The 26,551-nt window shown below is 43.9% G+C and overlaps 1 protein-coding gene across 2 annotated transcripts in view; it reads right to left on the reverse strand.

Moving 5' to 3' along the window:
* Window positions 1–26,551, reverse strand: part of mindy2 (MINDY lysine 48 deubiquitinase 2) — a 123,051-nt gene that overhangs the window by 55,433 nt on the left and 41,067 nt on the right. For both annotated transcript variants that reach the window (XM_072470712.1, XM_072470711.1), the window contains exons 4-6: window positions 24,519–24,677; window positions 20,367–20,469; window positions 17,141–17,283 (exon numbers count right to left, since the gene is read on the reverse strand). In XM_072470712.1, the coding sequence (XP_072326813.1) occupies window positions 17,141–17,283; window positions 20,367–20,469; window positions 24,519–24,677 (405 nt within the window). The remainder of the gene's footprint in view (window positions 1–17,140; window positions 17,284–20,366; window positions 20,470–24,518; window positions 24,678–26,551) is intronic.

The raw sequence follows: 26,551 nt of genomic DNA on the forward strand, positions 1-26,551 counted from the left end.
TACCCAAGTTCCCTGAACTCACTGATAAACCCTTTTTTCCAAGCAACATCCAAGTTTGGTAACTCCATAGGTCAAATTCAGTTAATCATTAATACACAATACCGCTTAGGTGGCCAAGTTTGGGAAAATGTCTCTTCCAGGTTCAGCGAAGGCACAAAACTGCATCTTTTTGAGCAGGATAGCTGCACTATGCCGCGGTTCAAAATGTTCGATGGAACAGGCACTGTGGCAAGATCACAGATAGAAGTGGCCTGCTTGACCATTGAATGGAAAACTAGCCTCCTTCCCCAACGAGTGTGCTAGCAGTTATTCTTTTTTCAGTCTCTGGTGGACTCTGCTGTTTATTTCTCTCAAATCCATTGCCGTGAGTGAGAAGTTATTTTTATAGCCCCATTGATCTTTGGTGAACAATGTTTCTGATATGTCCATTCACACTTCAATGTCTTTAGACTCTTGCTAATCTTGTTAGTGGGCAAATGACTTCTCATTATTCCTCCAGATGCTTGCTAGCCTCGTTAATTGTGTTATTTTATTTTCATCTCAACTTCACTGTTAATCTCGTTAATTTCTCACATTCCTAACAGATGTAGGCGGCCAATCGTGTAGAAGCACCCCCCCCCCCAGGCTGAGGTCTAGGCTTTGGATCGCTTGGACGTCAGGGTAGCAGCATGATGGAAGTGTCATGGCTTTGGCATTTGAGCAACATCGATGTATTGTCCTGCAGTTCTTCAACAATCCTGGATGTTACTCCCTTGTGGTTATGTTCTCGATTATTTGTTGTCTTTTCTGATGCACGTGAGATGTGAGCACAAAGGAGAGAGTCACTTGTTAGCTTGTTCTCGCAAAAAGCATACTGAGCCAATGTGAAAAGTGGTCTGTGCAGTTTCACTCTTTTTTTAATTCTCATGTGGTTATGAGAATGGAGTGCTTTTTGGACACCCCTTATCTAATCAAGATGAGTAGAGTCTACGGTAGGGTGTTGGATGGTTGGTTGGTATGGAGTTGGTGATAGCATTCGTTAAGTCCTCACTGAAATTGAGGATAGTCCCCCATTTAGAGCTAATATTGGGGCGGGGCTTTATTTTGTTTTTTGTTGTTGTTTCAGTGCAAGAATCTGTGCTTGCCTCCTTCGATAGTCCGGGCAGATTATGTATCCTGTGGAGGACTGGGTTCCTTTTCTTTGAGACGGGAGTAATTTTTTCTTTGGGTCGGTTTTCTTTAGAGTTATTAGAATAGGAAGAATTGAGGTGGGTTTGGTCAATCCTTGGCTGATTTGTTGAAGAGAGACTGTTTGTCATGCCTTTAAATTCTTGAGGCCCTTCTTTCCTGTGGCAATAGGTTTGAACCAGCCCCATCCTCCACTTGGGGCAACTCCAACCCATCCAGGAACCGCCACATCCCGTCCTCCCTGGTCAGGGGCTCAGACAAGTAGGACCTAAATAGGCCTCAAACATCCCATTCACCCCCTCTGGGTCCATTACCACCTTACCCTTATCATCCCTAACTCGACCGATCTCCCTCGCCGCCTCCTGCTTTCTCAACTGATGGGTCAACATTCTACTCTCCTTTTCCCTGTACTCATACGCTGCCCCTCTGTAACTGCCCCATTGTCTTCCCTGTAGAAACTAACCCAAATTCCACCTGGAGCCTCTGCCTCTCCTTCAACAACCCTGCCTCCAGCATCTCAGAGTATCTCCTGTCCACCCTCAAAATCCTATCCACCAGCTTTGCACTCTCCTCCCGCTCCGCCTTTTCCTATGCACCCCACCCATCCCTTACGCGCCCTCGTCTGATTTCCCAACTTCAGGTGCGTCTCCTGCAGAAAAACCACGACCGCCTTCAAACTCCTCAGGTGCGTGAGCACATGCGACCCATTCAACACATCTCACATTCCACGTGACCAGCCTGGTCGGGGGGCTCCCCACCCCCTTTTCCTGCCAATCAGCCATATTCTTTTTAGGGCCAGCTCCCGGCTGCATCATGTGGCCCTCGAGTCCTGCCCCCGATGTCCACCACCATCGTTCCCTTCCCAACTGCGCCGCACCAACCTTCCCCCTACATAAAAAAATAACCCCCCCACTTCAGTCCCAACTAGCCCGCCCAGCTAGCATGGTAGCCCCACCCAAAGCCTCCAACCCACCACTTCTCCCTCCAGTTCCTCTCCCCCCAGCCCCTGACCACCCCAATGGTTGACCCCTAAAGAGTAACAACAAAAAGGCATCACTGTTCCCCCGCCAAGACCTGCCCCAGAATACCCACCCTCAAACACTTTAAAAAGCACACAAAACTCCTCCAAAGTTCATTGTCCTCATACTCTTGCCAGTCCATTGTTCCTCATAAATTCCGTCGCTTCCTCTGGCGTGTCGAAATAAAGCCACCCACAGGCAGGCAGGGCGTAACACCCCAAATGTCAGCCCCTTTTCAAATAGGGCAGCCTTAAATCAGATTGAATCCGGTCCCCCTCTTCGCCAGCTCCGCACCCCAGTCCTGGTACATCCGCAGCTCACTCCCTTCCCAGATGCACTTCTGGATCTGCCTCGCCCATCGAAGGATCTTGTCCAGAAAGCGGTGCAACCGCTCCACCATCGCCCTTGGTGGCTTGTCCGCCTGTGGACTCCTCCTCAGTGCCTCGTGCACTCAATCCACCTCCAAAGGCCGTTCAAACCCCACCCCACCAATCGCTCCAGCATTCTCGCCACATACACAGCAGTCTCTGCACCTTCCATGCCTTCAGTTACCACGACAACACTTACATTTGGCCTCCTGGAGTGATTCCCAGATCCTCCACCTTCTCCCTCAGCCTCTTATGGCTCTCCCCCATCACTCCCACCTCCGCTACCAACAAGGTACCAACACTGCCTCATCCACTTTCAACTGGCCCTGGGACAGCAGCCTCTGCTGAACTCGCTTGACCCCAGATCTGTGGTTCCACCACCTTGGCCAGGACTTTCAGGGCCTCTTTCCTCTGCTGCTGGAACTTTGTTCAGGAACTCTACCAACTGCTCCTTCGACTATTGGGCGAGCAGCGTGCCCCCCTTGTCCTCTGCCATCTTTACCTGTGGCGCACCACGAAGACTCTCCTGCTCCGGCTGCTCTTTCTTTCTTGCACCACCCCTTGTCCGCAGATACATCCACCAGCCACACCACAGAAGTATTACATTCACTGGCCACTCCTGTACCTTTTGCCTTCAAATACTACGCCCTTCGAGCAGGAAAATCCTTCTTGTGATGGCGTGCAGTGCAGGGTGGTGGCTAAAAGTCTTACGTCAGCTCGGGCATTTTTCCCTTCGGGGTTGTGTTGTTCTTCTCTTCATCTGGGTGAGCAGTGTACTATCGTAAATCCTTATCTGGTCAATTAGTCTATGGGAAGTTCCATTATTATATATGGGAGGGAGGGAGGGAGGGAGGGAGGGATATTCCCACCCCCCCACACTCCCAGGGTGCCCAATTATTGGGTGTCTTGACGACTCTTCTTCTCTTCGGTGATGGTGTCTCGCCAGCAACCCCTTTTTAAAAAAAGTGTAAATGGGGCTGGTGCACTGACCTGGGTGTGATTGGTGAGGTGCAGGGTCGGCTGAAGTGTAGGTTTTGGGGGGTGCTGGATGTCCTTATTCAGCGTCCCGTAATGTGCTGGGCTCGGTCAGGTCTGGTGCTGTGGTATCCTGTTGCCCCCTGAAGTTCAGAATGTTCCTACTCAAAGACACATTAGGGAAATCCTGAGAGGTTGGGTTTTGCTTCTTTTGTGCACAGTAGCCTGGGGGTGAGCCGGATCCTGTACATCGATCGATACCCTGTTGGCCCCCCTAATGCTCGGGGTGCATTCTTGTTTGAATGAGCAGATTGTCCTTTTCTTCATTAATGGGTGATGCGCGAGCACTGGGGAAATAAAAAACCCATGGTGGGGTCCTGATCCTTCCCTATCCTGTGATCCACTGATAGTAGTTCCAGATTTCCTAGTTTTTGTGTTTCTTCGACGACAGCAATCATAAGCCGAACATGTTCATAGAATCATAGAATGTACAGTGCACCAGTACTTGGAAAGAGCAACCTACTTAAGCCCACGCCTCCACCCTATCCGGAACCCCACCTAACCTTTTGGACACTGAGGGGCAATTTAGCTTGGTCAATCCACCTAACCAGCACATTCACCACAAATGCCTCCATAACCCTTCGACCCATTACCAATTAAAAATCTGTCTAACTCCTCCTTAAATTGCTGCTGACCCTCTCTGGATAAATGTCTGGAAGGGTGTTGGTTCTGTACTGAGCATGAGACTGGCGTTATGTTGCTTGATAGCTCTGTAACGCCTTTTCGATTTGGGGTACTTGTATTTTTTCACTGTAAGTTTCATTTTTGTAAAAAAAAAGGATGAATATAAAGAATCAGTGACTGGCTCCTGCCTGGGTACAGATGGGTTTGGTATCTGAGGGAAGGAGGTAGCAGTGTGTCATTGGTGTCTCTGGCGCTGCTGGAGTGGAGTGAAATATAAATTGGTGTGTACTCGAACATGGCGTAAAATTATCCTAAACTCTTGTCGCAGTTGCGAGCAATCATACATTTTACCACGATGGCCTTATCCTATCTCTCCCCAACCAGCACTGGTTGGGCTGAAAGAAGCATCAAGTTATGTTTAATGCTTGCATCAAGCTTGTTATACTGTTCTCTTGTCCCTCTCTGTATTCATGTATGCCAAGTCTTTTTGTTGCTTGCTGTGCTGTATCATTCTTCCCCGCTGTTACGACTCCTAAACTACCCTCTTATGGACTGAACTGATTAATACTACACTCCTGTATGCTTCACCTGATGCCGGTGTCGATGTATTTACATTGTGTACCTTGTGTTGCCCTTTTATGTATTTTATTTTATTTTCATGTACTAAATGATCTGTTTGAGCTGCTCGCAAAAAAATACTTTTCACCGTACCTCTGTACATGTGACAATAAATAAATCCAATCTAATTCTTGTTATTTTGCTGAGCTTTTTGCCAAAATGTAAAACATTAATATACTTTAAAAAAACTCAAGCACACATTCATCGTCCCTCAATTTAGTCTAAATAAATCAAAACAAGAAGTAACCTGTAATAGTTAATGTGTGCACCAGACTAATCCAATTTGATTGAACTCAACACAGGTTCAAAAGGCCTTGATGCTCAGTTACTTATTCGTCCATAATAATGGATTCCCAACATTTTCTCAGAAGGAAGGGAAGTGAAGAGGTCTTTCTTTGATCTATTGAAGCAATTATGGTGAAGTTAAAGTTCTACTGTCAGTTTCAACTGATATTTGCGAATGAAACAAAAATAGAAGCGGTTTAAAAAAAACAGGTTAATTCATATCCGTGGAGAAAATACAGATTGCGTTTTGGACAATGCTCTTCTTCAGAATTGAAGACTGAAAGAAGGAGCATTTAAACAAATTCAAGGGAGGGCAAAAAGGAGCTAAAATCAGGAGCAAACATAATTACAATCAAAGATGAAAAGTTAATGGGCAAATACGCGCAATTCACCTGTCAACTTCCCCTTTGTGATTGTAATAATTGTTCGTATGTGGGCTTTCTTCTCCCTTCCTCTTTCTATTTCGATGTTTTGTCAACTTTCAGCTCTGAAGGATGCCGAAAGGTTAATCAGTCTTTCTCTCCATGATTGCTGACAACCTACTGAGTTAGGAGAAACTCAAAACACTTAGACTATTCTCACGGAAAGAAGGCTAAAATGATGTTTCATTATCTTTAACATTATGAAAAATTTTGATGGGATGGAGGGGGAAACAAAGCTTGCTCTGGCTAGGGAATCACTCTGGAAACTACAGGCACTTCAAACTGGTGGCAATGTGGTTAGCACTGCTGCCTCACTGCTCCAGAGTCCCAGGTTCAATTCCGGCCTCAGGTGACTGTAGAGTTTGCACTTTCTCCCCATACCTGCGTGGGTTTCCTCCGGGTGCTCCCGTTTCCAAAGAACTGGTTAGGTGGATTGGCCATGCTAAATTCCCCATAGTGGCCAAAAGTTGAGGTGGTGTTACTGGGTTACGGGGATAGGGTGGAGGCATGGGCTTGGGTAGGGCTGGTGCAGACTCAATGGGCCAAATGGCCTCCTTCTGCACTGTAAATTCTATGTTTCTATAGGGGCAGCACGTTAGCACAGTGGCTAGTACTGTGGCTTCACAGCGCCAGGGTTCCATTTTCGATTTCCGGCTGGGTCATGGTCTGTGCGGAGTCTGCACAATCTCCCTGTGTTTGCGTGAGTTTCCTCCAGGTGCTTCGGTTTCCTCCCACTAATCCCGAAAGACGTGCTGTTGGGTGAATTGGACATTCTGAATTCTCCCTCTGTGCACCCGAACTGGCGCCGGAATATGGTGACTAGGGGCTTTTCACAGCAACTTCATTGCAATGTAAGCCTACTTGTGACAAGAAAGTTTATTATTATTATAAGAAGAAAGGTTCAGAGAATCCTTACTAAAAAAGAGTTTTTGAAGCATGGAGTCGTCAATATAGAATATTGCATTTTTAAAGGAAGAATAGATGAACATTTGAAGCACAGAACAATACAGGGACATGGGGAAAGGGCACGGTAATATAATTAGTTTTTGATTGCCCTCACACAAGGGGCTGATTTAGCACACTGGGCTAAATAGCTGGCTTTTAAAGCAGACCAAGGTAGGCCAGCAGCACGGTTCAATTCCCGTACCAGCCTCCCCGAACAGGTGACTTAATGTGGCGACTAGAGGCTTTTCACAGTAACTTCATTTGAAGCCTACTTGTGACAACAAGTGATTTTCATTTCATTTTCATTTTTCACAGACATAAGGGCAAACCCATTTCTCCTGTGTTCAAAAGGTTTGATAGTTCTAAGTAGAACAGGGCTCTTAAAAAAACAACTACTTGTGAAGCACTTGAAAAGCACAAACAGAACTTGTGAAATGTGATCAAGTAGGAGACAAGAATAAATGAACACGTAATGCAAAAGTCACCAGTGAAAATCCTATAACGTTTTAAAAATCTGCCAAAGCAAGCATTCGCCAAAGGACTTCAAATATTGTACAGCAGAAGATGACGACGCTAGCATTTATGTATAGCTTTATCACGTAGACAGAACATGGCGCATCTTACCACCAACAGATTTGTATTTTTGTACATGCAGTCAGTGTCAAACAATTAGTGCACAGGTTTAACAAGCAGCAAATTAATAAAATCCAGATAGCCTCTTCATGGTGGTTTGATTGAGGAAGGGATATTGGGCAACTCCTTGATCATCTTTATTAATGTCATGGGATCTTTCATGTCCAATTGTTCAGACAGACAGAGTTAAAATTTAATGTCACATCGACAGTCACACTTGCAGCACTCTCTCAATCTTGCACTGACATGTCAATTGGATTATGCACTCACGTCTGCAGTGGACCTTGAACACACAACCTTTTGACTTACCGGAAAGTGCTACCAAGAGAACCAAGTTGACGCTTACACCGTATGTTCAAACATTGAAATCTTCCGAGCCCATGTTAAAATATATTGTAACATTTTGTAAAAGATATTTTTGCCCATATTACCTCTTCTTGCCTTAGATTTCCAATGTATATCCTTTTATTAGTCCTTTTCCTTATTCGCCAAATTTCTGGGTACAAATTTTGAACTGCCATTAGTATCTGTGTCAGTGTTAGTGTTAAGCACATAAAAGTGATTTTATTCTGAAACTTATAATTTTTAGATTAAGATTAACAAAAATGATCGAGAACATTTACGACTTACTTGTTAAACTCAAGACTAGTGTCCTACTGAGTCAAGATTTGGCTCTGGTCCGGACTCATTGAGCCAATCTCAATCAATACAGACAGGTCCTTAAATTGGACTCAGTTGACCCAAGTTAGAGGGGAGGGAAGGAAACTCAAGTGTTCCCACTCAGGGTTGTGAGAGTGACAGCAACAACTTTTATTTATATAGTACTTTTAACATAAAGCATCATGAAACAAAACTTGGCATCAAATGATATATTATGTAAGATAACCAAAAGGTTGGCCAAGAAATAAATTTTTGAAGAGCATCTTAAAGGGGGAAAGCTAGTTAAGAGGCAGAGGGATTTAGGGATGAAATTCCAGAACTTGGGACTTCAGCAAAGGCATGACCATCAAATTGGAGACACTTGGCAGGAGGGACCTATGCATGGATAAGATTGTGCCCAGCTGTAATTTCCGGATTCATATGATTTACAGTGCAGAAGGAGGCCATTCAGCCCATCTCGTCTGCACCGGCCCTCGGAAAGAGTATCCGACCTAAGCCCATATTTCCACCCAAACCCCACACCTCCACCCTATCCCTGTAACCCCACCTAACCTTTTTTGAACACCAAGGACAATTTAGCAAAGCCAATCCACCTAACCTGCACATCTTTGGACTGTGGGAGGAAACCGGAGCACCCAGAGGAAACCCACGCAAACACAGGGAGAACGTGCAGACTCTGCACAGACAATGACCCAAGCCAAGAATCGAACCTGGGACCCTGGAGCTGTGAAGCAACTGTGCTAACCACTGTGCTACCGTGCTGCCCACCCACTTCATGTGTTGAAACGTCTGGTGACCTTCACAGTTCCAATAAAGAACTGCTGTTTGTATTAAGCTCTCAATAGAGACTGGCAGGTACAAAAATCATATTCCCATGAATCAAAAGTGAAGACGGATTCATTTTTAAAAAAAATATATGATTGTGCACATCTTGGACAGTGCCAATAAGACAGACAGATAATCATTTTTGGGTTCCTTTAAAAAGCAAGACCCAATCTGATTTTTTACGCTAAGTGATCCTGGAAGGAGCTTTTCTCATAGTAAACATGGGACTTGGTGACTGGGATGGTTTAATTCTGTTCCAAAAGATCTCAACACCCCAGCCGACTCATAAGCAAATGTAAATAGTACTGGTAATAATCATACCACCCTATGTAGAAACAAATCAGAAAGGAAAAAAATCAAGTTCTATTAATAATTCAGAAACTCTGGGTGAATGCCACTGGAGATCTATCCTGAAGGATTTTGTGGGAAGACAAAGAAAAGAACATTTCTTAAAACATCCACTTTATATGCTCATCCTAGACAAGATGACTTGCTCCAAAGTGTCTGTTTGGTAACACTCAACACCAGGGACCCAGATTTTACTCTGGTCTTGGGTGGCTGTGTGGTGTTTGCACGTTCTCCCCGTGTCTGCGTGGGTTTCTTCCTCCAGGTGCTCCTGTTTCCTTCCACAATCCAAAGATGTGCAGGTTAAGTGGATTGGCCATGCTAAATTGCCTCTTAGTCTCAAACGGTTAGGTGGGTTTACAGGGATTGGTTGGGGGAGTGGGTCAACAGAGGGTGCTCTTTCAGAGGGTCGGTGCAGACATGATGGACTGAATGGCCTCCTTCTGCACTGTAGGGATTCTATGATTTCATGCCTGTCAGCCACGCTAGCAAGTTTTAAACTCAAACCGGACTTTAGGACTTCATCCAGGCTAACACAGATTGCAGTCCTGTGGGAGTGATACATTGACAGAGTATGAATCGTTGGATGACAAAAGAGCATTTTCTCCCAGGTCAATAGACATTGAAGATGCCCTTCTTCAACCATCAAAAGCAGATTAACTAATCATTCATCTCATTATATTCCACAGGGCTGTGAGAACCCCATGCTCCTCAACACTTGATTTTATCCTGCAGAAAACCTCCGTCATGAACCCATAGAACTGCTACAGTACAGGAGGAGGCCATTTGGCCCATCAAGTTTGTATCGACCCTCTGAAAGGGCAGCCCACCGAGACGCACTCTCCCGCCCGAAACCTGTAACCCCGCCTAACCTGCACATTTTTGGACACTAAGGGGCAATGTAGCACAGCCAATCCACCTAGCCTGCACATCTATGGACTGTGGGAGGGACCCAGACCATCCGGAGGAAACCCACAGACACAGGGAGAAAAGTGCAAACTCCACAGTCATCCAAGGCCGGATCTGAACCCATCTGGGTTCCTGACGCTGTGAGGCAGCAGTGCTAAACACTGTCACCCACATCGAACAATTCGTAAATACACAAAATTAAGACTCATGGGATTGGGGAAATGTATACCGACAGATTGATGATTAGTTAATGGACAGTAAACGAAGAAACAAACAACTAATTTTCAGGATGACAGGCTGTAACTCGTCGGGTACTCTACATGGATGCACTGCTTTGGCCTTAGTTATTCAGTCTTTATCAATGGTGTGGATTTGGAGATCAGTGGCAACACGATGGCACTCAATATTGATCTTGTAGAAAGCTTCATACAAAGATTTTTTTCAAATGTCTAGATATAAGGAAATATTCAGAGACCTAGATATCCTTGTGCATAAATCACAAAGCTAAAATACAGATACAGAAAGCAATTAGGAAAGAAAGTAACAGAAAGTAAGAGGATATACTCTAATCCCGTTGTAAAAAAAGCTAAGAGTAAAGAAATCTTACTGTAATGACATAGATCCTTTATGAGACCACGCTTGGAGCACTGTGCAGTTTTGCTCTCTTCATCCAAGAAAAACATCCTTGTCTTAGAAATACGATGAGGCTTCACTAGACTGATTCTAGGGTGAGGGAATTGTCCTATAATGAGCGTATGCGTAGATTATGTTGTATGCCCTAGACTTCAGAATCATAGAATCCCTACTGTGCAGAAGGAGGCCATTTTAGCCCATCGAGTGTGCACCGACCCTGTGAAAGAGAACTCCACTTAAGCCCACTTCCCCGCCCTATTCCTATAACCCCTTAAATCTAACCTAAACATCCCTGGACACTATGGGATAATTTAGCATGGCCAATCCACCTAACCTGCACATCTTTGGAGTGTGGGAAGAAACCAGAGCACCTGGACGAAACCCACGCAGACATGGGGAGAAAGTGCATACTACACATAGCCAGTCACCCGAGGCCGGAATTGAACCCGGGTCCCTGGTGCTGTGAGAATCATAGAAAAGTTACAGCACAGAAGGAGGCCATTCAGCCCACCTTGACAATGCCAGCCCGAGGACACCCAGGCGCTCTCTCTAATCCCACCTTCCTGCACTAGTCCATAGCCCTGTAGTTTAGAGCACTTCCGGTGCAGATCCAGGTACTTTAAAAAAAAAACTCAGGCTTTGTTCCTCCACCTTCAACTTGGGGAGCGAATTCCAGACTCCCACTACCCTCTGCGTAAAAGTTCTTCATGTCACCATTACACCTACTGCCACTTACTTTGAATCTATGTCCCCGGTTCTAGAATTCTCCACCAAGGGAAACAATTTTATCCTGTGCACTCTATCTCATAATTTTTTACACCTCAATTAAGTTACTCCTCAGCCTTCTTTTCTCCAAGCAAAATAACCCCAACCTATCCAATCTCTCCTCTTGGCCACACTTTGAGCCCTGGCAGCTTTCTTTTTGCACGCAAAATACGGAACAAGGTAAATGAGTTTCTTGCGCACAATGAAATTGGCCGGTAAGATGTTGTGGGCATGACAGAGATGTGGCTGCAAGGGGATCAGGACTGGGATCTAAATATACAAGGAAATGTGTCCTATCGAAAGGACAGGCAGATGGGCAAAGGGGGTGGAGTTGCATTGTTAGTTAGGAATGAAGTTAAATTGATAGCAATGAGTTATATAGGATCAGAAGGCATAGAATCTTTGTGGGTAGAGTTGAGGAATCGCAACGGTAAAAAGATCCTGATGGGAGTTATGTACAGGCCCCCTAGCAGCAGTCAGGATGTGGTGCGTAAAATAAATCAGGAGATAGAAAAGGCATGTAAAAAAGGCAATATTACAATAATCATGGGGGCCTTCAATATGCAGGTGGACTGGGAACATCAGGTTGGTAATGGATCCCAAGAAAAGGAATTTGTGGAATGTCTAAGAGATCTTTTTTTGGAGCAGCTTGTGACGCAGCCTACTAGGGAACAAGCAATTTTGGATTTGGTTATGTGTAATGAGGCAGACTTGATTAGGGAACTTTTTCTTTTTTTATAAATGTTTTATTGAAAATTTTTTCCCAAACAACAATTTTTCCCCTCTTACAAAGCAAACGTAACAATAACAATACAGAAATTTTAAACAATACACAAGTAACAAAACCCCTTTATCTTTGACCTAAAACCACCCCCCCCCCCCCACTCCCCCTGGGTTGCTGCTGCTGGTCATCTGTCTTCCCTCTAACGTTCCCCTAGGTAGTCGAGAAATGGCTGCCACCGCCTGGTGAACCCTTGAGCCGATCCTCTCAGGGCAAACTTTATCTGCTCCAGTTTAATGAACCCCGCCATATCATTTACCCAGGCCTCCAGTCCGGGGGGTTTCGCCTCCTTCCACATGAGTAGGATCCTGCGCCGGGCTACTAGGGACGCAAAGGCCACAACGTCGGCCTCTTTCGCCTCCTGCACTCCCGGCTCTTCCGCAACTCCAAATAGAGCTAACCCCCAGCCTGGTTTGACCCGGGCCTTCACCACCCGCGAAATCACTCCCGTCACTCCCTTCCAATACCCTTCCAGTGCCGGGCATGCCCAAAACATATGTGCGTGGTTTGCCGGGCTCCCGCCACACCTCCCACATTTGTCCTCCACTCCAAAGAACCTGCTCAATCTTGCTCCCGTTATGTGTGCTCTATGTAGCACCTTAAATTGAATCAGGCTAAGCCTGGCGCATGAGGAAGAGGAATTTACCCTGCTTAGGGCATCAGCCCACATACCCTCCTCTATCTCCTCCCCTAGTTCTTCTTCCCACTTTCCTTTTAGTTCGCCCACCGACTCCTCCCCCTCTTCCCTCATCTCTCGGTAAATCTCTGACACCTTGCCCTCTCCGACCCACACCCCTGAAAGCACCCTGTCCTGTATCCCCTGTGTCGGGAGCAACGGAAATTCCCTCACCTGTTGTCTAGTAAATGCCCTCACCTGCATATATCTCAAGAAATTTCCCCGGGGCAACTTATACTTTTCCTCCAATGCTCCCAAGCTCGCAAAAGTCCCATCTATAAATAAATCTCCCACCCTCCTAATTCCCAACTGGAACCAGCTCTGAAATCCTCCATCCATTCTTCCTGGGGCGAACCTATGGTTGTTCCTGATTGGGGACCCCACCAGGGCTCCCCGCACCCCTCTCTGTCGCCTCCACTGTCCCCAGATATTCAATGTTGCCGCCACCACCGGGTTCGTGGTAAACTTTTTAGGTGAGATCGGTAGCGGCGGCGTCACCAGCGCCTCTAAACTCGTCCCTTTACAGGACTTTCTCTCCAGTCTTTCCCACGCCGCTCCCTCACCCTCCATCATCCATTTACGTATCATTGCCACATTGGCGGCCCAATAGTAATCGCCCAAGTTCGGTAGTGCCAATCCTCCTCTGTCCCTACTACGCTGAAGGAACCCCCTCCTTACTCTCGGAACTTTCCCTGCCCACACGAAGCTCGTGATGCTCCTGTCTATTTTATTAAAAAAGGTCTTAGTGATTAGTATAGGGAGACATTGAAATACAAATAAGAACCTCGGGAGGACCATCATCTTAATTGCTTGCACCCTGCCCGCCAGCGATAGAGGCTGCATGTCCCACCTCTTGAAGTCCTCCTCCATTTGTTCTACCAACCGTGTCAGATTAAGTCTGTGCAAGGTTCCCCAGCTCCTAGCGATCTGAATCCCCAGGTATCGGAAGTTTCTTTCCACTTTCCTTAGAGGCAAGCCTTCTATCTCTCTACTCTGGTCCCCTGGATGAGTGAATGTTTAGCCTATACCCCGAGAAATCCCCGAACCCCCTCAAAATTCGCATAACCTCTATCATTCCCCCCGCTGGGTCCGACACGTATAACAATAGGTCATCCGCATATAACGAGACTCGGTGTTCTTCTCCCCCTCTAATCACCCCTCTCCATTTCCTGGAGTCTCTCAACGCCATGGCCAGAGGTTCAATTGCCAACGCGGACAACAATGGAGACAGCGGGCATCCCTGTCTTGTTCCCCTATATAGTCGGAAATACTCCGATCTATGTCGACCTGTAACTACGCTTGCCGTTGGAGCCCCATAAAGAAGTCTAACCCAGCTAATAAACCCGTTCCCAAACCCAAACCTCCTTAACACTTCCCATAAATACTCCCACTCCACCCTATCAAATGCCTTCTCTGCGTCCATTGCCGCCACTATCTCTGCCTCCCCCTCCACTGGGGGCATCATTATCACCCCTAATAGTCGTCGCACGTTAACATTCAGTTGTCTCCCTTTTTGATTAGGGAACTTAAGGTGAAGGAACCCTTAGGGAGCAGTGACCACAATATGATAGAATTTACCCTGCAGTTTGAGAGGGAGAAGCTGCAATCAGATGTAACGGTTTTACAATTAAATAAGGGTAACTACAAAGACATGAGGGAGGAGCTGGCCAGAGTTGATTGGAAAAGGATCCTAGCAGGGAAGACAGTAGAAAGGCAATGGCAGGCATTTGTGGGGGTTATTCGGAAGGCACAACAGAAATTCATCCCAAGGAGGAGGAAACATGCTAAGGGGATGACAAGGCATCTATGGTTCATGAGGGAAGTCAAGGACAGCATAAAAGAAAAAGCAGACAAAGTGGCAAGGATTAGTGGGAAGCCAGAGGATTGGGAAGCCTTTAAAAGCGAGCAGAGGACAACTAAAAAAGCAATAAGGGGGGGAAGAAGATGAAGTATGAGTGCAAGCTAGCTAGTAATATAAAGGAAGATAGGAAGAGATTTTTTTCAATATGTAAAAGGTAAAAGAGAGGCAAAAATAGACATTGGATCACTGGAAAATGTGGCTGGAGAAGTAATAAAAGGAAACAAAGAAATGGCAGACGAACTGAATAGTTACTTTGTATCAGTCTTCAAGGTAGAAGACGGTTAAATAAGTTAAGAGCACATGGTGTTAAGGGTAAGATTCTGGCATGGATAGAGGGTTGGCTGACTGGCAGAAGGCAAAGAGCTGTGATAACGAGGTCTTTTTCAGGATGGCAGCCGGTGACCAGTGGTGTGCCTCAGGGGTCCGTGCTGGGACCACAACTTTTCACAATATACATTAATAATCTGGAAGAAGGAACTGAAGGCACTCTTGCTAAGTTTGCAGATGATACAAAGATCTGTACAGGGGCAGATATTGAGGAAGCAGACGGGCTGCAGAAGGAGTTGGACAGGCTAGGAGAGTGGGCAAAGAAGTGGCAGACGGAATACAACGTGGAAAAGTGTGAGGTTATGCACTTTGGGAGGAGAAATGGAGGCATAGACTATTTTCTAAATAGGGAGATGCTTAGGAAATCAGAAGCACAAAGGGACTTGGGAGTCCTTGTTCACGATTCTCTTCAGATTAACGTGCAGGTTCAGTCGGCAGTTAGGAAGGCAAATGCAATGTTAGCATTCATGTCGAACGGGCTAGAAAACAAGACCAGGGATGTACTTCTGAGGCTATATAAGGCTCTGGTCAAATCCCATTTGGAGTATTGTGAGCAGTTTTGGGCCCTGTATCTCAGGAAGGATGTGCTGGCCTTGGAAAGGGTCAAGAGGAGGTTCACAAGAATGATCCCTGGAATGAAGAGCTTGTCGTATGAGGAACGGTTGAGGACTCTGGGTCTGTACCGTTGGGAGTTTAGAAGGATGAGGGGGGGGATCTTATTGAAACTTACAGGATACTGCGTGGCCTGGATAGAGTGGACGTGGAAAGGACGTTTCCACCAGTAGGAAAAACTAGAGCCCGAGGTCACAGCCTCAGACTGAAGGGATGATCCTTTAAAACAGAGATGAGGAGGAATTTCTTCAGAGAGAGGGTGGTGAATCTGTGGAACTCTTTGCCGCAGAAGGCTGTGGAGGCCAAATCACTGAGTGTCTTTAAGACAGAGATAGATAGGGTTTTAATCAATAGGGGGAATCAGGGGTTATGGGGAGAAGGCAGGAGAATGGGATGAGAAAAATATCAGCCATGATTGAATGGCCGAGCAGACTCGTTGGGCCGAGTGGCCTAATTCTGCTCCTATGTCTTATGGTCTTAAAATGTTGGATAAACTCTACAAGTTTGGCAGCATCTGCAGAGAGAAATAGAGTTAATGTTTTGGACCGAAATGATCCTTCAACAGTTCTGCAGACAGAAGGACCACTTATATCTGAAACATGAACTTATTTCTCTCCACAGATGCTGTCAGACCTGTGGAGTTTATCCAGAATTTATGTTTTTTATGGTTTTTTTTACTCCTGTATGACTATCTGAATTATCTTTTTGTTAACCTATCTCACCATCCCCATCTTCTTCATTAAATTTGAACTACCTTTGAGTGGTGTCAGCTGAGTAAACGGGACTATTTTAATCATGGTGGCAAGGAATGCTACGTAGCAAGGAACACTATTGAGTTGGAAAGGAGAAGCTGAGGGCTTCAAGCGCTCACTCTGATTACTTAGCGATCTCACCAATTTTGTGGTAAGGAGGCTAAGAAAGGCTGTTCCAAGTGCTGACCTCGGATCTCTACACCAAAGCTCACGTCCTATCCTCTAACCCTGCAGAATCAGTGCCAACTACAGATGTATAATTAAGCCAGAGTTTCAAGAGCAGAACATGTCGTTTACTCAGCAATTTGTTGCTCACGACAATTATAACATTACATACTATTGCTGAAAGGAGACAAATGTGTCACTTTTAAGACCGGCATTGAAGTTAACAATCTGATAGGATGTATTTTATCTCTCCTTACATTGTTTTTAAGGATTGGATGAACATCAACCTAGTCACAAATTAACAATATAACCCATTTGCAAATGCTTTCAGGTAAATATTGTGTACAGTGATAAACATTGGAAGACAGCTCATCCTACATTTACAACATTGCACACTAAAGCAAATTTGATTTTGCTTGAACACGTCCTTATTAAATTCTGGTTCAATTTCAGAGTTCACTGAATCCAAATGGATCTCAATTTCCTGTGTAAATTAGCACTTTGGTTAAAGAAATATGATGTCCATTGTATTAACTGGTGTTTCATGGCAATATCTTGCAGCACGGAGCAACTAAAAAGCTAATCTTGTATCGCATAGATTACTGTAATTGTGGGGCAGACTGTCTTGATATACTTTTTCAGCAGGCAATAATTTGCAATCGATCAGAGAGCGTTTTGGTTTAAAATAAATCTTTGAAAATCCAAAGAAATACCTTGTGTTTTGTCATAGTACTAAAATGGTTATTTCTGAAGAACACACACAATTCTCCTTCTTCAACTGTGGAAATCAGTTCACATAACCCGTGGAACGTCAGTTGAGTTGCTGTGCTGTTCAAAAACTGTTCTGCAACAAACCCTAAAGACATATAAAAAGATTATTCCAGCTAAATACAAGACATTAGTCTGAAGTCATCACAGGTACAATCCTCGCTAGAAATTTAAGGATCAGCAAGATGGAATGTCAAATGTCTGCACCTATACTTGCCTGTTTTAAGAGTTAATGAATTTGATTTTACCTCAAATTGTGAGATGCCAATATCCCTTAAGCATTCCAATTATTTCCACAAAAATCTCTGCTGGATTGTGAACTACAAAATCAGCGACTGGCTGCGCGATTCTTACATCTGTGAAAACTATGTCCATATTCTGCTTCCTGAAATTTGTTCATAAACAAAAGAAACAGAATTGGGAGAGGAAAAAGGTTTTCCTCGATAGCATATCTGATGGTGGCCATACAAAGCAGAAGATTGAAAGTTCTAGTCCCATCTAATGTTCAGCTATCTGATGTCACCTAAGGTGGTAGTGCTAAATTTGGCTTTATCCCAGGTTAGAGAAGAGGACAAACTCTATGGGTTCCTGCTCCTAATCACTATGCAGTAACCTCCTTCTGGAAATTGGTGTTGGACAGGATCTCTATCAGCTGTGATGCTTTGAGTTGAATAATCTGCCAGCAGCTATCAAGGCTGATTCATGAAGAATGGCTACTTGAGTAGGACAATTGAGGACATTTGTGGGGGAAATAGCCAAATACTGAGAGGGCTAAAAAGAAAACATCTTTGGATAATCCCAAGTGATCTCAATTCACTTAAACAGCAAATAAACTGCTAGTACTGGCATTTCCAAACAAAGTCACAATCTTTGTTAATTATGTTCTAACCAAGACAGTTCTCACTGTTACCCCTCGTTACAAATGTTCTAAGTACATGAAATTATGAAAAATGGCAATCAGAATTTGTAAAGTCTAAAATGACTTCCTCGCATCTCATTAAGTGGACTTGGAAATGGATAATGACAGCAGTAAACAAGGCAATCTCCATAACTTAACTTGAAAGAAATTTATTTATAACAATTTGAAAACTAATTCAAAATGCACTAATGCTTGCAGTCTAATATTACTTCCAATCGTATTTAAAAAAAATATATTTTCATAGTATGTAGGCGTGGCTGGCTAGGCCAGCATTTGTTGTCCCTAGTTATTTATCCTTTAGGAGGTGGTGATGAGTGACCTTCTTGAATTGGTGCAGACCATCTGGTACGAGTAAAACTGAATGGTGGCACAGTGGTTAGCAATGCTGCCTCATGGCGCCAAGGTCCCAGGTTCGATCCCCGCCCGGGTCACTGCCCGTGTGGGGTTTGCACATTCTCCCTGTGTTTGCGTGGGCTTCGCCCCCACAAATCCAAAGATGCGCAGGGTAGGTAGATTGGCCATGCTAAATTGCCCCTTAATTGGAAAAAAGTGAATTGGGCACTCTAAATTTGCATTTTTTAAAAAACTTACAAATTCAGATTTAAGTAATTTAAATTCCAACAGTTGCTAAGGGGGGTATTTCAACACTTATCAAGAAATCTGTTCTCACAATACAAGCATTTTGATATAGAATGAGGGGGAGAAAGACCAAAGCAAACTAATGCAGATGAGTTGCACAAACCTGAGTATCCTGGTTTAAACAGAGAAGCAAGTGGGCGTATATCATCGGCTCATCAAGTTGTAGTGCTTAGCCCAGAGGGTCCCAAAAGGGGATTTTAATAAATAAATATTAACCAGATTTCTCACAGAAATTAAGGTCTAATATTGGCTGCACCATTCTTGAAATACCAAGCTATAAAAGGCTCAAATAATTTGTGTTACACAAAGGAGTGAGAAATTAACAGCTCTTTCTTCAACGCGATCTGTATTAAGTGTAGGTTATTTAATTGACAGCAAAAAAAATTGTGAATTATTTCAGTGAAACTCAAGAAATGTAGCCTCAAGCAGAAATAAAAAGCACAGCCAGAATCCAAATCATTTTCATTTTATTGGCGAGGTGATCCTTTCTGAAGATAAAGCACAACTTTAAAGAAGCTGCAACATGCTTTCACTCCTGAAAACGTGGGGATTAATTTTTAATTTTAAGAGGTGCAAATTCAGATAGACAAGTGATAATCCAAACTAAAGGTAAATTCAATCAATTAACAAGTTTCGTCAACTTAATTGCACAAATCAATACATCTGCTTCTTTTGTCCAAGTGATGTTCAATAAATATACTGCAAACTCTCTTCTTCTCAGGCACTTAAAAAGGGCATAATCCCCAATAAAGAAAAATGCACGACTTGAAGCAACCCACAGGTAGATTTACCATTCCAGTTGGAAAGTACCTGACTTCAACACTTCCTCTTTATGACCCAAATGACATCAAAAACTTGAGGAAAAGCACTTGCACAACTTTGGATGCTACTTCACAAGGCACAGTAAACCTACAAATCAGTAATATCAAAGAGAATGCCTTGTACATTGTACATTTCTAAAAACTGTTAACTTAGAGAATTTGCATCATTTTGTGCTAATTTAAATCAACACTAAAAGCACGGTCCACTGTCAGTGAACAGGGACTAAATTTTAAATTACAGCTACTTGTCGAATGAACACATTGCTGATTTTATTTGTGCCCAGCTCAAACTACGACTGAGTTCAGAAACGGTATGCAACTCATCCATTGGCTATGGTTGATGCAATGATTACTGGTCACCCCATGGCCACTTTTAGAACGCTAGAGAGATTATTCAATGCAGATTCCAAGTCAAAAACTTATAGATGTATTTGGTAGTGCTTACAACCAGAGTTTCTGATTCATACTACTAATTCTGAACAAATTCTGAACATGTAGGCACTTCTTAAAAGCAGATAGTCTATGTCTGTTTGCTATGTTGTCAGAGTTAACCAGCTGCACAAAACTAAATGGTTGGCAAGCATCAGGCTGAAAGGTTTGGAGATATTTTCATTATAATATTGTATTTAGTAATCTTTACTAAAGATCGATTATTGCATTTTAAGTGCATTTTGAGCTCAAGACTACATTTGAAATTGCTTGACAATAATTCCCATGGTAAGCACTGCATCAATTTCCTTTCTTAGTATGTATTACAACTGAAGAAAACCAAATATTGCTATTCTTCCTTACCTTCACTGACCAGTTCGCTGTTCTCTGACTGTTTACAGAGGATAATCTTCTCCACCAGCTGGTTATAGCTGCACATTCCCACTGCCGTTGCTACATCAGCCGTCTATAGAACAGAATTGTCAGCAGAAAATGATATTTCAGACTTGCAAGATGTCTAGCACTACATATTCCCATTTTACATTGCAGACAAATATCTGCAGCACCATGACTGTGAAGCAGTTGAGGATACTCAGACTGCTGCGTGCACTGTGAAGATACATACTTTCTGCATTCCTCAAAAGTGTGTGTCTGGGGTGGTGGACTGGAATGTAATGGGGAACAGGTATCCAACTTAAATTGGCTTATTTTCGCTGATTAAGATGCATTACAAAAGCTTTAATTGCCCAATCAGAACCACATCCCGAAAAAGCCATTTTAAAGTCTTTTTAAACTTGTTCTTTTTTTTTTAATAACATCTAAACATAATTAAGGCATCTCTTATGCTTGTTAAATTAAATAATTCAAAATGTATAACCAAACAAGCTTAATCTTCCCAAGGTATAGCGAGTTGTCTGTTGACATATTCAAAATCTTATTTTTAGGTCCTGCAATGGCAATTTCTCTGCTTCAACCCAGAGAAATTATGTCATAGAATTTACAGTGCAGAAGGAGGCCATTCGGCCCATCGAGTCTGCACCGGCTCTTGGAAAGAGCACCCCACCCAAGGTCAACACCTCCACCCTTTCCCCATAACCCAGTAACCCCACCCAACACTAAGGGCAATTTTGGACACTAAGGGCAATTTATCATGGCCAATCCACCTAACCCGCACATCTTTGGACTGTGGGAGGAAACCGGAGCACCCGGAGGAAACCCACACACACACACAGGGAGAAAGTGCAAACTCCGCACAGACAGTGACCCAAGCCGGAATCGAACCTGGGACCCTGGAGCTGTGAAGCAATTGTGCTATCCACAATGCTACCGTGCTGCCCTTGGTACCAACACAAATTGTTGGTAAGTAAGAGTTTTAAATTAATTCTAATGCAAGTCTCCATCACTTGACTCTCAACTTTTACAGTGGGATCTAGTGGACACCAATGTGATCCATGGAAACAAATTCAGCATCAAGTGTCTGCAGCTCAAGAACCTTCAGCTCCATGATAATCAGCTGGAGTCCGAGCTTCAGGCACTGCGATGATTCAGGGTGGGGGGAATATTAACTGGACACTTGGTTCCAGGAAGCAGTCACACTTTTCAGGTGTTACAATAGGGAGATGTTAGGAACCTGGATCCACAAATGGGATCGAAGATATAGTGGCCAATTTAGAGGTTAACAGACTGAGGGTAAAACTGCTAGCACTGAGTCAGAGATAAACGCCCAGACCTGGTCTGAATTACAGTGTCCCATTTAGACTTAAACTCGTCAATGGGAATAAACAGGATGCCCCTGTTCAGCCAGAACGTTTCACAGATGAACCATAGAAAGCATCCTATCTGGTTGCATCACACCTGGTATGGCAACTACTTGGTCCAAGGCCATAAGAAATGAGAGAGTAGTGAACACCGCCCAGTCCATCACACAAGCCCGCCTCCCATCCATCGACTCTGTCTGCACCTCCCGCTGCCTTGGGAAAGCAGGCAGCATAATCAAAGACCCCTCCCTCCCCGCTTATTCACTCTTCCAACTTCTTCCATCGAGCAGGAGATACAAAAGTCTGAGAACACGCACAGATTCAAAAACAGCTTCTTCCCCGCCGTTACCAGACTCAAACAACCCTCTTGTGGACTGACCTGATTAATACTACACTCCTGTCTGCTTCACTTGATGCCATGTCTATGTATTTACATTGTGTATTTATGTATGCCGTGTTTCTTTTTTCTCATGTATGGAATGATCTGTCTGGACTGTACGCAGAACAATAATTTTCATCTACCTCGGTACACGTGACTATAAAAATAAATCCAAATCCAAATCCTGCATGAAAAAAAAAGTTCTGAAACGTTTCCTAGGGTCAAACTGGGGAATTTTTAAAAATTCACTTAAGCGGTGTGAGCTTCGCTGACAAAGCCAGCATTTGTTGCCCATCTCCAACTGCCCTGGAGAAAGTAGAGATAAGCGGTCTTCTGAACCGCTGCAGTCCTTCTGCTATAGCTAACACCCACAGTGCTGTTATAGGGAGAAGGTTCCACGATTTGGACACGGCAACAGTGAAGGAACGGCGATATTTTTCCAAATCAGGATGGCGAATTGTAAGGGCAGCATGTTGGCGCAGTGGTTATCACTGCTGCCTCGTGGCACTGAGAACCTGGGTTCGATCCCAGCACGTGTGGAGTTTGCACATTCTCCCAGTGCGCGCGTCGGATACACCCCTACAACCCCAAGATGTACAGGGTAGGGTGGATTGGCTATGCTAAATTGCCCCTCAATTGGAAATTTATTTTTAAAAAGGATGGTCAATTGTTGGAGAGGACCCTTCAGGTGGTGGAGTTCCAAGGTATCTGCTGCCATTGATCTTCTGGATGTTCATGGGTTTGGAAGGTGCTGCCAAAAGAACCTTGGTGAGTTCCTGCAGTGCATCGTGTAGATGGTACACATGGCTGCCACTGCCAATCAGTGGTAGAGGGATTGAATGTTTGTGGAAGGGGCCGCATTAAATCGGACTGCTTTGTCCTGGATGATGTTAAGCTTTTTGAATATTGTTGGAGCTGCACTCAACCAGGCAAGTGGAGAGCATTCCATTGCATTCCTGACTTGTACGTTGTAGTGGACAGCCTGTCAGGTGGTGAGTTACTCGCCACAGGATTCCTCGCCTTTGACCTGTTCCTGTAGCCAAAGTACTTATATGGCTAGTCCGGTTCAGTTTCTGATCAATACTAACCCCCAGGACGTTGATAATGGGGATTCAGGAATGTACTGCCATTGAACATTAAAGGGCGATGGTTGGATCCTCTCTCGTTGGAAATATTCATTGCCTGGCACTTATGAAGCATGGATACTACTTGCCACTTGTCTGTCCAAGCCTGGACATTGTCCAGGTCTTGCTGCATTTAGACATGGACTGCTTCAGTATCCGAGGAGCCATGACTGGCACTGAACATTGTACAGTTATCAGCAAACATCCCCACTTCTGACCTTATGATGGAAGGTCTTTGATGAACTTCATGACACTCCCCTGAGGAACTCCAAGATCAGTAGAAAATCAAGTGACAAATAGGTGGGAAGAACTTAAAACAAACACGGTCATTAAAGAACAAGCACTAAGAAAACTAATTGGACTTAAGGCGACAAATCCATAGCAGTTACGGTTAAATTGCTCCTTAGTGCCCAGAGATGTCCGGGTTAGGTGGGGTTACAGGGGGAGGACGGAGGAGTGCGCCTAGGTAGAGTACTCTTTTGGTCTGTTGATGCAGACCCAATGGGCTGAAGGCCTCCTTCTGCACTGTAAAGATTCGCTGAATGAATGAATGCATGAATCAATGAAGTGCTCTGGAGCCCTAAAAGAAACTGCTGCAGAGAAAGTGGATACATCGATTCTAACCTTCCAAAATTTCGAAGATTCTGGAGTGGGCCCAGCAGACGAGAAAATGACAAATCTAACATCTCTATTAAATTAACGAATAGGAGTGAGGCATAAAGCAGGAAATAAATGTCCAGTTAACCGAACAACTGCCAAATGACAAATATTAGAATGCATTATTAAGGGACTATGTAGAAAAGCATAATACAATCAGGCATTGTAAATTTAGTTTTGTGAAAGGAAAATAGTCTTGACAAATTATTAGAATTCTTTGAAGATTTAACAAGCAAGGTGGATAAAGGGGTACTAGTTGAATAGTAAATTTGAATTTCCAAGAAGGTGCCACATAAAAGGTTACTGCACAGGGCGGCATGGTGGCACAGTGATTAGCACTTCTGCCTCACGGCGCTGAGGGTCCAGGTTCGATCCAGGCCCTGGGTCACTGTCCGTGTGGAATTTACACATTCTCCCCGTGTCTGCGTGGGTCTCAAAGATGTGCAGGGTAGGTGGATTGGCCACACTAAATTGCCCCTTAATTGGAAAAAAAATGAATTGGGCACTCTAAATTTATTTTTAAAAATAAAATAAAAGGTTACTGCACAACCCAAGAGCTGCGCGTTGGGGCAATATATTAGCATGGATTTATTCTTACCTGAGGGTCCACCAACCATCCATGGTAAAGTGCAATATCAAGGAGATCAAATACAATGCACTCAGGTGTATATTCGAACACTCTTACACCAGTAAACTTTACATTTACATCCAGTCCCGTCTGCAGTTTGTGTAGTATGGCCATTGCATCACTCATATTCTGTTTCAGAAGCATAAAAAGGAAAAATAAAGGTTTGAAAACATTATGAAGGATTGAAATAACAAAGGCCAAAACAAAACACTCAACATTTTGTTCAGCACAGTGATCTACAAGTTGTGGTACATTGCCCAAATGGTTATTCTTCACATATGGTCTTACAGAGGGTCATTGGGATGTTGAATTGTTTGAAGTATTACAACCAAGTCTGATCCCACACTCAAAGACCACAGTTTAAGACTCAAGTTTTGAATAAAGACACAATAAAGATATTAATCTGGAACTAGGAAGAGCAAAACAAACCCACCGGAACTTCTACGCCATACTTAAATGGATGGATGCACCATTGCTTGCTCTTCATTTCCATCTGTCACTTTGCAATCCCCCTGCACTTCAGCAATATTGATGTGTGCATGGCTTTTGTGGCTCTACATTCTATTGTGACATTTCACTGGTGCAGTTTCCTTTGCCCACAGCCAGCGTGATTCCTCAACAAATCTAAATTGGCAGGTTTTGTACATTTACAATAATGAGTTCTGTTTGTATCAATCCAAAACCCATTGCTGACCATTTGAATCAATGCACGAAAACGTAGGTGACTATCCTCACTGGAATAGCATCTTGCAAGAACAAACAAGTATTTAAAAATGTGCAGAATTAATTAAACTTCACTGTGTATCTACAGTGCAGAAGGGGGCCATTTGGCCCATCGAGTCTTCACCGACCCTGTGAAAGAGCAGCCACCCTATCCCCTGTAACCCCACCTAACCGTTGGACACTAAGGGACAATTTAGAATGGCCAATCCGCCGAACTTGCACATTTTGGACTGTGGGAGGCAACCCATGCATACACAGGGAGAACATACTGACTCCAGTCACCCAAAGTCAGAATCGAACCCGGCTCCCTGGCGCTGTGAAGCAGCATGGCACATCATATTCAGGCACAAATGAACTGCGCCACCCACAAAACATGTGTTTCTCCGTTTTCTATACAAGCATTCTGAAATACTGCATAATAAAATACAATTATTGGTTATCGAATAGGATTTAAAAATGGCTCAACACATTAATATTTGCTCCTGACAAGTTCTACAATTCACCGACATAAATGGCTTCCAGGCTTAATTAAGTCTTTTTACATGGTGTTTCAAAATACACTATTACGACATACAATACTAGCAAGACTTTCGATTTTCATCAACAAATGTTTTTCAAGTTAGCCGTTTCCTAGACACAGGAAAAAATACATGTTGTTAATCAGGAAACGGAAATGAAACATGAAAAAAAGCAACGCAGCTCTAACCCTTCTGAAAATTCTAGTGATAATTTGGATCGCAAATATAAAAAAATAGATTCTAATTATAATGTTCTTGATTGTTATTTTCTTTCATGCTGGGCATGCCACATCACACACCAAGTAGATCCCTGTTACGTAAGGTCGGCATGATAGTACAGTGGTTAGCACTGTTGCTTCTCAGCTCCAGGGTCCCAGGTTTGATTCCCGGCTTGGGTCACTGTCTGTGCGGAGTCTGCACGTTCTCACCGTGTCTGCGTGGCTTTCCTTCGGGTGCTCCGGTTTCCTCCCACAAGTCCCAAAAGACGTGCTGTTAGGTAATTTGGACATTCTGAATTCTCCCTCTGTGGACTCGAAAAGGCGCCGGAATGTGATGACCAAAGGCTTTTCACAGTAACTTCATTGCAGTGTTAATGTAAGCCTACTTGTGACAATAAGGATTATTTTTTTTTAAATAATAATAACGTTAAAGTTCCACCCGATGTAGAAGTGTGATTCTAGTCAGATGATGCAAGATTTTAATGTATATTCTGATATACATCAAGCTACACAGAACAGTTGCAGAAATAAATTTGAAATGCAA

Source organism: Scyliorhinus torazame, chromosome 12, assembly GCF_047496885.1.
Source record: "Scyliorhinus torazame isolate Kashiwa2021f chromosome 12, sScyTor2.1, whole genome shotgun sequence".
NCBI classification, from domain to species: domain Eukaryota; kingdom Metazoa; phylum Chordata; class Chondrichthyes; order Carcharhiniformes; family Scyliorhinidae; genus Scyliorhinus; species Scyliorhinus torazame.